The 16,306-nt window shown below is 36.3% G+C and overlaps 2 protein-coding genes across 2 annotated transcripts in view; one reads left to right on the forward strand and one right to left on the reverse strand.

Moving 5' to 3' along the window:
• Window positions 1–2,984, reverse strand: part of LOC107587534 (coiled-coil domain-containing protein 158-like) — a 10,900-nt gene extending 7,916 nt beyond the window's left edge. Inside the window, exon 1 of the mRNA XM_016275349.1 lies at window positions 2,752–2,984. The gene's annotated coding sequence lies outside the window, so the exon portion shown is untranslated. The remainder of the gene's footprint in view (window positions 1–2,751) is intronic.
• Window positions 2,985–5,607: 2,623 nt separating this feature from the next.
• Window positions 5,608–12,003, forward strand: LOC107587535 (protein FAM189A2-like). The gene is made up of 4 exons (XM_016275350.1): window positions 5,608–5,617; window positions 5,690–5,839; window positions 8,021–8,334; window positions 11,477–12,003. Exons 1-4 carry the CDS (start codon window positions 5,608–5,610, stop codon window positions 11,750–11,752), a joined length of 750 nt encoding a protein of 249 aa, XP_016130836.1. The 3' UTR covers window positions 11,753–12,003.
• Window positions 12,004–16,306: the final 4,303 nt, after the last annotated feature.

Here is a 16,306-nt window from a genome sequence, read left to right on the forward strand (position 1 = left end):
GCAAAGCATAACGTGCACACTTACCAGCTATGTGGATTTTATAAAGTGCGCAAAGCATAACGTGTACACTTACCACTTATGTGGATTTGTAGAAAAGTGCGCAAAGTTTAACGTGTGCACTTAGCATAGTATTTGGATTTTAGAGTTTTTTGAGCATCTGTTTACAGATACCCGGAAGTACTGGGCCAAACGGGAGAGGCAAGCTCAAATACAACCCTCAAAGGTGAGGGGAGCACTGCCCGAGACAGCATTTACACAGGAAGGTTCTCGTAATGCCACCTATACCTCCCGCTCGATGCCTCAGCAAGAGGGGATATTCTGGTGATCGGGAAGCTCCAGATACGGTAGACCAGTCAGGGTAGCATCAAAGCGTAACCCCAGCCCGGACGTCCAGGAAATTTTTGCAGTGACGCGCCGGGGGCCCGATGATCACGAAGGCTCCCGCAGAAGCCTGTGTTATGGCCGCATGATCCAGGAAGTATGAAGCCGAAAACCCGGCTTTTCTTACCGTCTGGACATATATCGACGAGTGACATAAACACTGCAAGTCGAGCACCCGGTTCCGAACCCGGCTTTCAGAGGGGGCCTCATCGAGGACTTATCCTAGAAAAGGGACAGAACACACAGGTCCCGGGAAACACTGCAAAGAAACTAGCAAAAAGGAGACTGTTATGCAGGAAGCTTCCACCTAACCTCGGTCAGGTGGAGAGATGGCGGTTACAGGGAAATTAGGAAGGGGAAGAAAAGGGTAGATGTTACACCCCCCGAGGGAAAGAGTGGATACCTAAGTATTACTCTGATCCGGATGAAAGCGCTGACGCCTTGTCTGGTTAACATCCCTCAGGTCTTGCCTACCTCCCTTTGACGCATGATAGTTCCTGCTGAACCGCGGGAAGCAGATGGCTGCCCCTCTTTACTCGAAAAGGGAGACAAATGAGAGCGGAGCTTTTTCATTGGAAAACGCTCGCAATGCACTTAGATTGCCCCCTCGAGGACATCGCGTGCATGCTCTTCGCCCAAACAAACAACACATAGATCGTGTGTGTCATCTGGTGTCAAATAGCGATGACACAGATGCACACACCTTCTAAATGCTCTGCTAGTGCTCGCCATAATAAATAGAGATAGCTCTTACTTTTTCTTCGGAAATGCACGCTTCAAACAGAACAGTCAATGAAGATGAAGAAGAGAATGATGTGTGCTCCCGGCGCCTATTTATACTATAGTCGCACCGGTAGTGACGTCATGGCTGTCGCCGGGCCAACGAGTTGGTGTTTTTTCTATGTATGCTTCAGACACTGGTCACGACAAGGCGTTCCCCATAGCGACCCCTAGAGGACGCAGTTCGAAGTTCCCATGAAAGGGAACCTTCTCTCATTGTTGAGTACAGCCACATTGAGCATATGAAGGCTATCAAGCATACCAACAGCATCAGTCAGACAGTGCTAATGTGAAACATCCATCATAACAGCATCCAAGTTCTCCAGTTTGGGTGTAAACACAAAAAGGAGTTGAAACACTCATCTCATTACCTTGTTGTTTCTGACTCCAGCTCATTTATCTTTCTCTGGTGTAAACAGGATAAACTTTCAGTTGGTTTTCTAACTTGAACATGAAACAAAACCATTTTAATCAAAAAGTGACAGAATGAAAAGCAAAACAATTTAGGTGGGATGATATACACATGATGAGAACTTACTGTAACTAAACAAAAGTTGCAGACTGGTGGAATTAGTCTGTAAGCGCCAAAATTTCTCAGTCAATATCGCCACCTCCTGGTCATGACTGGTAATGAGCTGCTCTTGTCTGTAACAGAATATAATGTACTGTGATAGACCAACCGTTCTGATACTCGGTGAACCTTAAAACTCAGTTGAACCCAGAGAGACAAATACAAAGGACATTTCTTAAAAAAAGCAATTAAAAAAATAAATAAAATCACACACTCTTGAACACAGAATAAATAAATAAAATACAGATTTGACAATTCACATGTTTGAACTTTCTTATTATTAAGTTATTCAAGTTGTCACAATGTTTTTATTTTAATAAACACTCCTGAGTGTGTACAATCTATCTATATCTGCATACCATTACCACTCCAGCATTCAGAAATCTCAATCTAGCAGTATATTCACTATCCATTCCATCTATATTATGTAGTATACTGTAACAATAGTGTATTGTTTTGTATGGTGTGTACACTGCTTTTCTACTTTTGTGATGTCCTAATAAACATGATCAAACTAATTATCAATTTGTACTCTTATTCTAGGTTGATAGTTGCCATAGGCTAGGTATAATACAATAAGTAAGAAATTCTCACTAATACTGACAACTTCCTTAGCCGACCTCTCTGAATCTGTAGATCTAATAAATAAAAAAATAGAAATAAATAAAAGTCAAATGTTTTGATTTCTTAGTGTATTTGGGAATTAGCCATAGCATATTTATTAAACTGATTAATTTCCACTTGCAGGGTTCTCTTTAGACCTTTGTTCAACTACTCACTGTGCGATCTGAATATTACGTAGCAGATTTATATGAGTTTCATTGTTTATTGTAAATCCGGAAAATTTATTGTTTGGGGAAAGTAACACATTTTGGACTTGTAACGTTACCTAACGACACAATATCGTTTAATCTTTTCCACTCTGTGTTTATTATTAGCTGACACACAGTCATTGACATCAAAAGAAAGCAGTGCATATTATTTAAAGATAAATATTTACAACCAACTTGTCAACTCACATAGTATGTTTGTTCTGGAGAAATAGCGGTTGTGGACAGCAGGTGGTATAGTCATCAGCTTTATTTTTGATAGCCAGAAAGCATCCTGTATAAGCGTGATATTCGCTTTCGCTACCAATTAAATTGGAAGTACAGCCAGTTTTAAACTGAAGGTAAATTTATTTTGTTTGCATTTGCAACAAGATTTGACCAACGCTACCTAGCATGCTAGCTAATTTGCAAACAGGCGCAATGAAGCCACCATAATCACCATAGCAACTGCAGAGCTCGTAACAATCTAACCAATTAGCTCGAAGAAAAAGTCCCTCCCTCTGGCTTTCCATTCTTACAGGCCATTGTAACAAGTCGATTTTGTGTTTAATCATAACATAATTATATAAAATAATCCAGTGCGCCTTTACCATATGCATCAGAAACATGCAATATTTGTCACAATAATCAATGTCGCAAAATCATTCAATTCAATTAAAAAATGTTAATAAAAAAGTTAAGAAACATTCTAATTGGTTAAGCGTAAGTTGCCTTGCCATACACGGTTATAGCCTAAAAGATCTGCGTGTAATTATAATGTAAATATTGTAAACAAATAAAACAAAATACTGTGGAAAAATATAAAAATATATAAATAATTATATAAATAAAGAAGCATTAATTATAATATAGCCTTCAGTAAAACGTTATATTATATTCAATCTAAATATTTAAATATATTATATTTAAAGGCAATTAGGCTTATGTATAATTTTGTTGAAAAACATGATGTAGTTTAATATAGTTTAATAATATTAACATTATATATAAGCTAATAGAAAATTCCCATAGGAAAATCTGGAATTAGAAAATGGAGCTGCCACATGAAATGTGTCATTGACACGGCTTAAATGAACCTAGTGCCTTTGGCACTCTATATTTAATCAGGATGCTTACAGCATTTCACAGTACCCATCCAAAATGATGTCATCTGTGTATTAAAAGACATGTATTTTAGTGGTGTGTCAGTTGTATCTCCAGTGCTCTTCTGTGAGGGATTTGTTTTTCTTTTTATAGCTGTCTGTATCCTTCAACACTTTCAAAGATAGCACAGTCCTGCAGGTTTTTAATGATCTTTCACAAGTCACAATATAGCGGCCAGTTTTCAGCATTCTTCTAATTTCATACATATGTTTTCATTATCAATTATATTATCAGCATAACAATTAAAAATGTTGAATTGAAAAATGATGCTTTAATGAAAGCAGAACTTTGAACTGCATGAACTCCACAAGTTTGTGTCAAACCTGATGTTCATGCAACCTTTTCTTCATTTTAGATTTTTAAAAAATCTGATAACTTGATCATTTCGAGGTATAAATCCTACATTTTGAATGTGTAAACAACTGTTCAGAAGTATGGAGTCAGTAATGTACATGTTTTAAAGAAATTTATATTTTATTCAGCAAAGATGCAATTTTGCTGATTTGACCAAAAGTGACAGTAAAAATATTTATAATATTCCAAAAGATTTTTATTTTAAATAAGTGCTTTACTTTGGAGTACACAAAAAAGTACTTTGGTTTCCACAAAAATATCAAGGAGTACAACTCTTTTCAACACTGATAAGAAATATTACTTGTTACCAAATTAGCATATGTGACCTTGGACCACAAAACCAGTCATAAGGATCCATTTTTTGAAATTGAGATTTATGCATCATCTGAACTCTGATGTATGGTTTGTTAGGATAGGACAATATTTGGCCAAGATAAAACTATTTGAAAATCTGGAATCTGAGGGTGCAAAAAATTTAAAATATTGAGAAAATCCATTTAAAGTTGTCCAAATAAAGATCTTAGCAATGCATATTACTAATCAAAAATTAAGTTTTGATATATTTACAGTAGGAAATTTACAAAATATCTTCATGGAACATGATCTTTACTTAATATCCTAATGATTTTTGGCATAAAAGAAAAATCAATCATTTTGACCCATACAGTGGGCTATTGCTACAAATATACCCCAGCGACTTAAAACTGGTTTTGTGGTCCAGGGTCACATATATGAATGATTTTTGAAGGATCCTGTGACACTGGAGTAATGAGTGCTGAAAATTCAGCTTTGCCGTCAGAAATGAAATTACATTTTAAAATATATTACAATAGAAAACAGTTATTTTAATTTGTAATAATATTTCACAATATTACTGTTTTACTGTATTTTCTTTTACTGTTTTACTGTATTTTCAATTAAAAAAATGCAGACTTTGTAAGCATAAGAGACGTTGCTGACTCTTGTTGACTATATAGACTAGGCTTGTTTTGGCCAGATTCCTCTTATGACCAATTTGACCTTGCAGTTGCTGACAGGACAGAAATAGAAAATAGACTTCAGTACAAAAAAGTATTTTTACACTGTTCTTAACCCTGTCGTTCTAAACCTCTTTTTACTTGGGTTTATGAAGTCTTGCTCTGGAGATGTGGTGTTAGAATGTTATGCCTAGATGTTTAGCGACAGACAACCGCAGTCGTGTGCCTCATATTCACATGCTTTGGGCAGTCACACAAACACGGCACATTATATAAACAGTCGCTTCAGCGTTTGGGGGAAAAATGTCAAATGGTGACAGAAAACACATGAATTGGATTGAACAAGAGTGTTTTATTCTTACCTTTTTATTCTTACCTTATTAATATTCTTACCAGGAAAGTCCAAATCAAGTTCAGGAAATACTTGATAGTACAGTCAGCAGCAGGCGTGCTGCTAGGGATTCTAGGGCCCTTGTACAGCTCATTGCTTGGGGTCCCTCTCTGTTGAGATTATTGACCGTGCAAGCAGTGTGAAACAAGAAGCAAGATTCCGTTTACCCGGAATATTAGTATGACCCAGGGTTAACTCATTCAGTGTGAAAAGCCCTGAAAGGTTAACATGTTTTTGTCGTTTGTTTGCATGTTTTGTTCAGACAGGTGCCGTCAGACGGCCATATTGAGCCCCACACCCCCGGCACAGTCCAGACAGCCTCATAGCGCAGTCTCCTCCAGCAGAAAAGCTCACAGACCTCGCCTCCGCAGGTCCAACAGCGACCCTGTCCTGCTAGACCTGACCGCCAAAGGTAGAGGAGGAATTCTCAAATGGTCTGTTATGTCAGTTGCGGCAATCTACAGTTAGATGCTTTTATGTTGTATTATGACCTCTAAACTATACAGTTAGGTCCATATATATTTGGACATTGACACAATTTTCATAATTTCGGCTCTGTATGCCACCAGAATAGAATTAAAATGAAACAATCAAGATGAAATTGAGGTGCAGACTTTGTGAACCAAATGAACCAAACTGTTGATTTAGCCACTTCTAATGTTCTAATGTAATGGATTTGTTTTGTTTCTGAAGCCTAACAACTGTCTGTTTCTCTTGTATGGAGAGCTCCTTTGACTGCATGATGTGGGTTCAGAGCAACAGCTTCCAAATGCAAATGGTACACTTAAAATCAACTCCAGAACTTTTACCTGCTTAATTGATGTAGAAGTAACAAAGGAATAGCCCACATCTGTCCATGAAACAGCTTTTGAGTCAACTATCCAATTACTTATGGTCTCTTGAAAAAGGGGGTGGTACATATTAAAGAGCTGTAATTCCTTAACCTTTCCTCCAATTTTGTGAATACCCTCAAATTAATAATCAGAGTGTGCACTTTAAGCCCATATTCATTAAATAACTGTCATTTGAATATGTTTTGGTCAGCAGCTAAAATAATAAAAATTGTCCAAATACTGTATATATGGACCTAACTGTATATTGGTTGTCACAGACAACCAATGAGATTAAATTGGACTTGCTTTTAGAGGATATAGGCAGATTTGGCTCATTTCAAGCCTAAATGGATATAAAATGAATGAGGTTTCTATAAAAGGTCAAAGCACAGGCACTGACACAGTTCTTTATAATTAGTTTATGAACACTGGCTTCTCTTTGATGACAGATGGAGGTATCTTTTTACTCGGTGTGTGTGTCCAGATCAGAGAACTTGGTCTGATACTTATAGAGAAGATATAGCCAGTGTCAGTGGTTACTTTAAGCCCATTTTAAATATAGGACTCTCTGTCTCTGTGTTGCTGATGGGGGTCAGCAGAATTCAAATTCAGTCATCATTTACTCACCCTAATTTAATTCCAAACATCTAATGTATGACATTTTATTCTTCTGTGGAACATAAAAGAAGATAAGAAGTGATTTTTTTTTTGGTCCAAACAATGCATGTCGATGGTAACCAACATTCTTCAAAATATCATCTTTTGTGCAGAAAAAAGTTATTCAAGTTTGGAATGACATGATGGTGAGTAAAGGTTCATGAAGTTTTTATGCTTTGTGGCTTCTTATCTGTCTTCATAATCATAATTATTAGGATTGTTTTGTTTATTAATTGGTTGAATAGAGCAGTTCAGTTTGTAGTCCTAAAACCTAGAAGAGAATTAGGATTTTTGAGCCATGGGCTCCCTCAGTTATTTCAAATGGGTTTTTGGAATAACAGATTATTAGTTATTGGTTTTATGAGTACAGTATGGCTTGTGGTTACTGAAAATTACTTTTTGTCACAGTTTTACTTTTTGAAAATACTAAAATTACGTATTGTCACAGCTCAGATGTGAATATTGATGTCTGTGGTTTTCTGGAAAAATAAACCGTTATGGTTTAATGTTTGAAAATGAATGAAGACCGCAATAAATATTAATATTGTAATTATTATATTTCTTAAACACTTGATTGTATTATTTTACGGTGAAATGTTACAATAGTAATTATTATTATTATTATTATTAATATATAATCAATCACTAACATTTTGGCCAAATTGTGCAGCCCTACAAGCATTCACAACCATAATCACAAATTTGATCAGAAAATGATTCCCCCTCCCACAAGATTGTATTATATTTCTTAAATTCTCAATTTTTATTATTTTACAGTGAAGTATTACTTAATATTTCTTATCTTGTTTATTTTTATTCAGTAATAATAATTATAACAATTGTTGATGTTGTTGTAGTCATATATATAATTATTATTATAGTTACAATTATTGTGCAGCCCGACAAACAAGCACAGCAGTTTTTTTTAATTGCAATTACAATTTTTATTAGAAAATTTGCAATTAGATATTTTTCTCCAAATTGTGTAGCCCCACTTCATGTAGCCCCATGTATTTATCATCTCTAGTGAGTGTACATTATTTGACAAATATTTGTCAAAAACATAGTGAGCTATATCTCATCGGTTTCTCTGCCTCTTTCAGTAATGAGTTGTGAAGCAGCTACACAGACAGAATTAGGTCCTGGTTCGGCTCTTGCTCCAGGCTCAGTGACTGTAACGGAGCATGGAACGGTTACGCTACGACAGGGCCGTGGCAAACGCAAGCCTCGTCCCAACTCTATGGTGGACTACCAGAGCTATAGAGACACAAAACTGCTGGTGGCCCGTTTTCTGGAGCAGTCCTCCTGCAGCTTGACCCCTGAGGTACAGGAGCTGGTCAACAGCATCAAAACCGTGCTGCGCTCTGATGAGGAGCACATGGAGGAGGCCGTTCGCTGCGCCAGCTTCATTGACCAGGCAAGACACATGGCATGAAAACACGTCATGTTACGTAGCACTCAAAGCACTTGCTCTGATACATGGAGCTTTGGTGCTCAAGGGGGTGAATTGAGTTTGAATCCAGCATGTTTTTTGTTGAGTATCATATGTGACCCTGCCCTGGACCACAAAACCAGTCATAAGGGTCAATTTATCGAAATTGAGATTTAGACATCATCTGAAAGCTGAATAAATAAGCTTTTTAAATAAGGTTTGTTAGAGTAGGACAATATTTGGCCGAGATACAACTTTGAAAATCTGGAATCTGAGGGTGCAAAAAAAAATCAAAATACTGAGAAAATCGCCTTTAAAGTTGTCCAAATGAAGTTCTTAGCAATGCATATTACTAATCAAAAATCAAGAATTTATTTTCTATATTTGTATCTATTGCTACAAATATACCCGTGATACTTATGACTGGTTTTGTGGTCCAGGGTCACATATTATATACACCAGGCTGTTATGGCTCATATACAGTATGATATAAGACAATATGGATCTCATACTCGAGGAGGAAAAAAAAGACCCAAACTGAGTAAAAATATGCAATTCATATTTTTCACAAAAGGTCCAGTTGCTGATATTTATATAGCAAAAAAGTAAGTTGAAATACATTTAGCTTGTAATGTTAATCACTTTAAAACGATATAGCAGACTATTCGCATAAAATGCATAGAAATATTAGCTGCCACTCTGTATCTCCCAATAATATGTCTTAGTAAGATAATATTTAAATGCTTATTTACATATAGCAAAATGCAATGCAGTACAGTGACGGAGAGATGTCCAAATAAACATTCCTCAAAAGCCTGATGTGTGAACATTTTTAGCAAATTTTTCTAAAAGAAAAAATCAAGTTGCTAAGTTGTTACAGCCCAGTAAGTGCTCATCCTGAAGAATTACCTACAGTATTAAAACCGTTCTTAAATTTACTTCATTAAAATCTGTAAATATTTCACAGCTCAAAGGCAAGTGTACCATGACTTGAAGATGGACATTTTTACAATAATATTGAAAGGCCGTGTACTTGCTAGTATAAAATATCAATCAGAAAACAGAAGACATGTAGTAGATTATGTACAAGTTTTTTGTGCAAAACATTTTTGATCATTTTGATCATATCACCTATGATGCGGATGCTATAGGCTGTTGGTTTACTGTTTGTCGGGTTACTACTTTAAGGTTAAAGGAGTAGTTCACCCAAAAATGAAAATTTTTGTCATAATTTTATCACACTCAAGTTGTTCCAAACCTGTATAAGTTTCTTTCTTATGTTGAACACAAAAGAAGATATTTGGAAGACTATTGAAGAACCAAACAGTTGTTGGTCACCACTGACTTCATTAGTAGGGACAGAAATACTGTGGAAGTCAATATGGACCAACAAATCTTTGATTACCAGCATTCTTCAAAATATCTTATTTTATGTTCAACATAAGAAAGAAACTCATACAGGTTTGGAACGACACGAGAGCGAGTAAATATTAACTAAAGGTTCACTATCACTTTAATACCCTGTTTGTCCATTTTTGTTCCAATGATTTCCTGACAGGTATGGCCGGACGGACTTACTATTGGGCTTGAGTGGGCTGCAGCCCATGGGCCCTGCCTTTGCCTGTTTACGTTTGTTTGATTTGTTCCTTATATGCCAGTCAGAATTCAGACATTATTAACCACATTTCGCTGCACACACAAGATCTAAACGGGCCAGCCGGGGCTAAAGCTTACAACTACAACTTTAGAGGCACAATCAAACAGCATAAACTGGTATTTATGATTATTTCACATAGAAGGACACACGTTTGAATCGCATCTGCACCGATTGGTTTATCACATGACTAAGTTACTTTAAACGGCTCCATTAAGCCTTTAGCCCCAAAGAGCGCACATTTAGAAAGATAATGATACATTCTCAAATGTTCACATCTCATTTCTTTACAGAGGATGATTCTATATTACTATAGCCTATTAATGTTCCACTAAATTATGCAATCGTCTGATGAGTTTTGAGCGCTCTCTCGTCTTACTGCCGTTACACATAGTGGGGAAGAAATGTCATCAAAATGATTTTAAATTAAAAAAAAAATTGCAATTTAATGAGTTTCTGTTTTTATATCATAGCTATGCCTATGATATAGGACTTGGCCTGTCACGCAAACAAGAGTCCTGTTTTTTTCTCAAATATCTGCACGATCGCAGATGTACAATAAACAACAACTTACAGAGTAACTTTCAGACACAAAATTCCGTTTTGCTCCGTCAGAAAGAAAATAGAACAAACAGCAACAGTCTCCGAACAACAGTGTTTTGTTCCTCAGTGTTACACAGACCAGCGAATGATTCAATTCAGTCGTTTGCAAAGTTAAATGAATCAGCTTTTTAAACGAATCGGTTGAGTCAACTCACTCATGAAGACAGTCACTTGCTGCCACCTACTGGCGGTTGCAGTTTCATATTTAAAAAAGTAGCTTATTTCATTTTTGCAATCATTTAAAGGGGTCATATGATGCTGCTAAAAAGAACATTATTTTGTGTATTTGGTGTAATGAAATGTGTTTTTGCAGTTTAAAGTAAAAAAAAAACACATTATTTTTCAAATACTGTACATTATTGTAGGTCCTCTATGCCCCGCCTCTCTCAAACGCTTAGTTTTCTACAAAGTCCCTCCTTCCGACAAGCACAGTCTGCTCTGATTGGCCAGCTGACCCAGTTATTCGATTGAATTTATTGATTAAATAAGAACCTCACATAAGAGGACACAGATATTAGAATAACTTTTATAATACTAATAAGCCAACATCTCTGGCTTTTTTTTTTTTTTGCTTAAAGTTATTCAGGGCTTTGATCTCTCAACTGAGCGAACACATCCTGTTTATTATATTATAATGAATATTTAATATTACATTTAAACTTTGACTATAGCCTAGACATGTTGCATATTAATTGTACTATTTATGAACCTCAAAGCATATGTTTGGGTATTTTGTGTTACTCCATAATGGTGTTCTATTTGAGGACATTTGTAGTGTAGGTATAGGGCCCAAACATAACCTCAAGCCCAGGGGCCCCCGCCCCCCTAAGTCCTGCCCTGCTGACAGGTCATTTTCATTCATGTTTGCAGGCCATTACAGTTTCAGAGGTTGCACCAGCGCAGTCCACCCTCCGCAGGCAGACGCAGATGGAGCTGCCGCTGCGCAAGCGTCCGGGCATCCTTCACCTGCGCAGCTGTGGCGACCTCAGCTCCTTCACATGGGCACAGCTGCAGGCCGGGCCGGAGCGCAGGACAGGTTCCCATTCGGGAACTAACTCCAGGATGGGCTCTCGGGCTGGATCCCGTCGCATGGCACAGGAGCGTCCACACAGCCTTATAGGAGTCTTCCGAGAAACTGTCATCTGAGTGACGTCTCAAACTGACTGTTAACCGAGGATATAGACTGTTTCAGCTGAAGGTTATAGTGAACATCACAACATGAAGGAAGCTAAGCTTTGTATAAAGTGCAGATGAGTACAGATCACTTCGTTTTTAAAGCATCTGTTTTTGTTGTCAGTGTGTGTACTGAATATTATTCATTTTTAACTTTTTCAGTTGGAGCTGTTGGGATTTACTGATGTTTCTTTTTATTTTTTCACATTATGCATTATGATAAAACACTGAAGAAAAAAACCTGTTTATTTACCAAATTTCCTTATTTAAAAATGATTTGATTATACAAATTGACTACATGAAAAATACAGTATTAACAATCATTATATTAAGAAAAACATGCTAATGTATGGCTTTATTTATCTTATGTGATGTGGAGAATTACTCAATGCTGATTAAATCAGCATATTGTGAAGAGGATGAATATGTGACTTTTTTTTGTTTTATTTGACCATTTTGAACAAATTTATTATTTCTACCAAGATGTCCTTCAGACATGTATGGTGTATTATTACTGAATTTGAGGAGGCTCATCTGCATTGTATGGGTGAAACCTACCATCCATATTTCTCCAAGATTAAATATGATCTTTAAAGCATCTCTCTGTTGTCTGGGACTTTTATTCAATCAATAGTGGCATTTTGACAGTGTAGGATGGACAGTTGTTAACAAAACCTTTAATGAAAAACTACCTTTCAAATACTTGGGCTCATTTTTTAAAAGAAACTAATATTTTTATTCAGTGAGGCTGCATTAGGTTGAATTAATAAATTTGTATATTTAAGTGAAGTGACATGTGGCCAAGTATGGTGACCCATACTCAGAATTAGTGCTCTGCATTTATCCCATCCAAAGTGCACACACACAGCAGTGAACACACACACACACACACACACACACACACACCGTGAACACACACCTGGAGCAGTGGGCAGCCATTTTTTGCTGCGGCGCCCGGGGAGCAGTGCCTTGCTCAAGGGCACCTCAGTCGTGGTATTGAAGGTGGGAGAGAGCACTGTGGGCCCCCCACCTACAATCCCTGCTGGTACGAGACTCAAACCCCGCAACCTTTGGGTTACGAGTCCGACTCTCTAACCATTAGGCCACGACTTCCCCATGAAAAATTCATTATTAATTCATATATAAATTCATTGATTATTTATCAAATAATTCAACTGTTTTCAACATTGATAATAATAGGTGATGTTTCTAGAGCACCAAATTAGTATATTAGTATGATTTCTGAAGGATCATGTGACACTGAAGACTGGCGTAATGATGCTGAGAATTCAGCTTGGCCATCACTGGAATAAATTACATTTTAAACTATATTAAAATAGAAAATAGTTATTTTAAATAGTAACAATTCACTTTTTTTTCTGTATTTCTGATCAGAAGAGACTTCTTTCAAATACATCAGATCAAGAGATTAAAGAGACAATCTGGTTGTATCCGCTCTCAGTAGTTTGTTTAATGTTGTAAATACTGTTACAAACATTCCTGCTATGGTAAAGGAATGTGTCTAAATAGTTCAATCACAGAAAAGCTAGCAAATAAATGAACATTGCGGTTTCTTTACAGAAAGTGTGTTTTTACTTTTAGACATTGACAAACATATAATTGTAATTACATTCAGAGCAAGTGCATTAAGTACTAATCAAACCCACAGTTTCTTTCCTACTTCAGTACAAACCACATACACCACTGAGGCCTTGTATTCTACAGTCTTGAGGTGGGAATCTGTTGAACCCGTCCTATACTCTGCACATCCTGTGTTACATATGTACATTGATATTTCATTCCTGGTGTCATTTCAATATCTCATTAAGCCACTTGTTTTGTTTCTCCAATATTAAATATTTCAATCCATCACTTTTTAAAGCTTGCACATTATTGTGAACCAGATACAGCATGTCCTGTACTGTATAGTGCAGAAGTCTGGGACACTGAAGGTAAATTGAGGTTGAGGGTTACAGCGCAAAAACGTAACTTAACCAGTTAAGCCGACTAGCAGAGTTTAATCTAGGTCGCACCTTCGTTTCAGTATAAAAATGTGCAATATCTTTTACAATAAATAGTTCCATGGTGGCAGCGGACCACATACGTTATGGCGAAAATTATGGTGTTATTCGGCCCGCGGACATCAATCATGATCTGATGCCCCTTAAAGTAATATTTGGCCCCAAAAATGCTGAAAATGTACTCGCCTCAGGCCATCCAGGATGTGGTTGAGTTTGTTTCTCCATCGGAACATATTTGGAGAAATTTAGCACTACATCACTTGCTCACCAGCGGATCCTCTGCAGTGAATGGGTGCCGTTAGAATGAGAGTCAAAACAGCTGATAAAAACATCACAATAATCTACAGATAATGCACACAACTCCAGTCCATCAAATAATATCTAACATTTAAGGCTTTGTAAGAAAAAAGTGGAAAAGTGAAGTGTTTGTAAGAAACGTCTTTAACTTCAACCAAGTCCTCTATCCATAATATTGCTTTCTCTGTTGAAAAATAGCCCTCATCTGAATCAGGAGAGAAATATGCACAGATCAAGCACTGTTTACAAGCCAAAACAGTTCTTAACAAATAATCATAGAATTAATGTTAGAGGACAACAGAGGGTGAACTTTTTCACTGCAGGTGTTGATTTTGGACTGGTATTTTGGCTACAATCCACAGTTAAAAGGTAATAATGATGGATTTGTTGATTACAAACAACTTTTTACTTCACAAGACATTAACTGACGGACTGGAATTCATGTGCATTCTCTGTAGATTATTGCGATGTTTTTATCAGCTTGTTGGACTCTCATTCTGACGGCACCCATTCACTGCAGATGATCCACTGGTGAGCAAGTGATATAATGCTAAAATTCTCTAAATCTGGTCCGACAAAGAAACAAACACATTTACATCTGGGATGGCCTCTGGTTGAGCAAATCTTCAGCAAATTTTCATTTTTGGGTGAACTACTCCTTTAAAACAAATATGAAATAGTGGTGTCAAAGACTTTTGCACAATTTACCTTCATTATTGTGCACATGGTATATATTCATTGGATATACTGTATATATTATGCTATATGTAAATAAATATAATATATATATGAAAGTGTCTAGCTGGTTTTATTTTATAATGAAGTCATTTGTAATCACACATCACACTCACTACAAGAATAAACAGCAATGCATACAAAAAGACCATGCTTCACATAAAGCAAAACACAATGAAACATGAGGCCCTTCCTGTGTGTTCATGACTTTGGATTCCATTAGTAACAGAATACCGTGATAATGAGGTCAGACTGTAGTTTGGGGGTGAAATACACATTTCAAGCAATAAGAAGTTTTCTTACCATCGGAACGATTACAAGGAGTTTGCTAACGTCTCAAAAAGCCATAATGCCATCAAGTACAGTCATTGCACAGCAGTACGATTCATCACAATATTTCTAGTATTAATACAGATTTAACTCTGTAGTAATGTCAGCATATTGTGATTTAATCTACATTTATCATTCATTTGTTGGCAAAAGATTCCTTTGCAAATGAGTGTGCTCTCAAAAATAAACTCCAAGCAACACTCAAGAACACTTGATGGTAAAATGGGGGAAAGTTGTCAATAATTCATAGTAATAAGCTTCTTGTAAAACATTTTATGCTCATTTGATAGACTGGCTGTTTTTTACTTTAACAGTGGAGATGTGCCAAAGCATGCTGACGGACAAACACCAGTCAGTTCTTGCACAAATAGTACTATAATGTTTGTCTGAGAGTCTCTGGAAACACAGTCGGTTTTAAATCAGTTCATGTTGAGATGCTCTATACTAAAACAGTATACTGGATTAGTATGCAAATCCAGATCAAATATACCAGACCAAAGCTTTCTAAGTGAATACAGTTCTGTTAAGACACATTCTGTTCTTGAGTGAAAAAGTAGCACACATGAATTAAACATTTAGTTGATAAAAAAGGCTGTAATGACTCAACTTCATAACGAGGTAAAAAAAAAGATAAATGAGATCTCAGAATGGAATTCTTCAAATCCATCCTGAAAATGTCAACACAAGATTTATATCACCTTAAAAGTTTCTTCACACAATGTTTTTCAAGTATAAATGTTCAAAAGAAAATGCTACCAATATAAGCATATTTAATTTGCAATATTATTTCATATACAGATGCTTAGTTCAGACAAAAAGGAAGGTTTTCTGTGCATACAAATAAGGAATGCAGTCATTTACAACAAATAAAAATATTGCACATCAATGTCAAAAAAAGTAAAACACAACAAAACGGTTAATTTTTAGAATGCTTTCTTCCGACTACCAGACTAATACAACCCCAATTCCAGAAAAGTTGGGACGTTTTGTAAAATGCAACAAAATCAAAAATCTGTGATTTGTTAATTCTCTTGAACTTTTATTTAATTGACAAAGAAAGTACAAAGAAAAGATTTCCAAAGTTTTCACTGACCAACGTAAATGTATTTTGTAAATATTAACAAATTTTGATTTTGATGGCTGC

The sequence above is a fragment of the Sinocyclocheilus grahami genome, unplaced genomic scaffold (genome assembly GCF_001515645.1).
Source record: "Sinocyclocheilus grahami isolate Dianchi unplaced genomic scaffold, SAMN03320097.WGS_v1.1 scaffold93.1, whole genome shotgun sequence".
NCBI classification, from domain to species: Eukaryota; Metazoa; Chordata; class Actinopteri; order Cypriniformes; family Cyprinidae; genus Sinocyclocheilus; species Sinocyclocheilus grahami.

Excerpts from the sequence above, each read along its gene's own strand:
- LOC107587535 (XM_016275350.1), top strand. Across the intron at positions 5,840-8,020 it reads GCTAGACCTGACCGCCAAAG|TAATGAGTTGTGAAGCAGCT; the intron begins GTAGAGGAGGAA and ends TGCCTCTTTCAG. Across the intron at positions 8,335-11,476 it reads GCGCCAGCTTCATTGACCAG|GCCATTACAGTTTCAGAGGT; the intron begins GCAAGACACATG and ends TCATGTTTGCAG.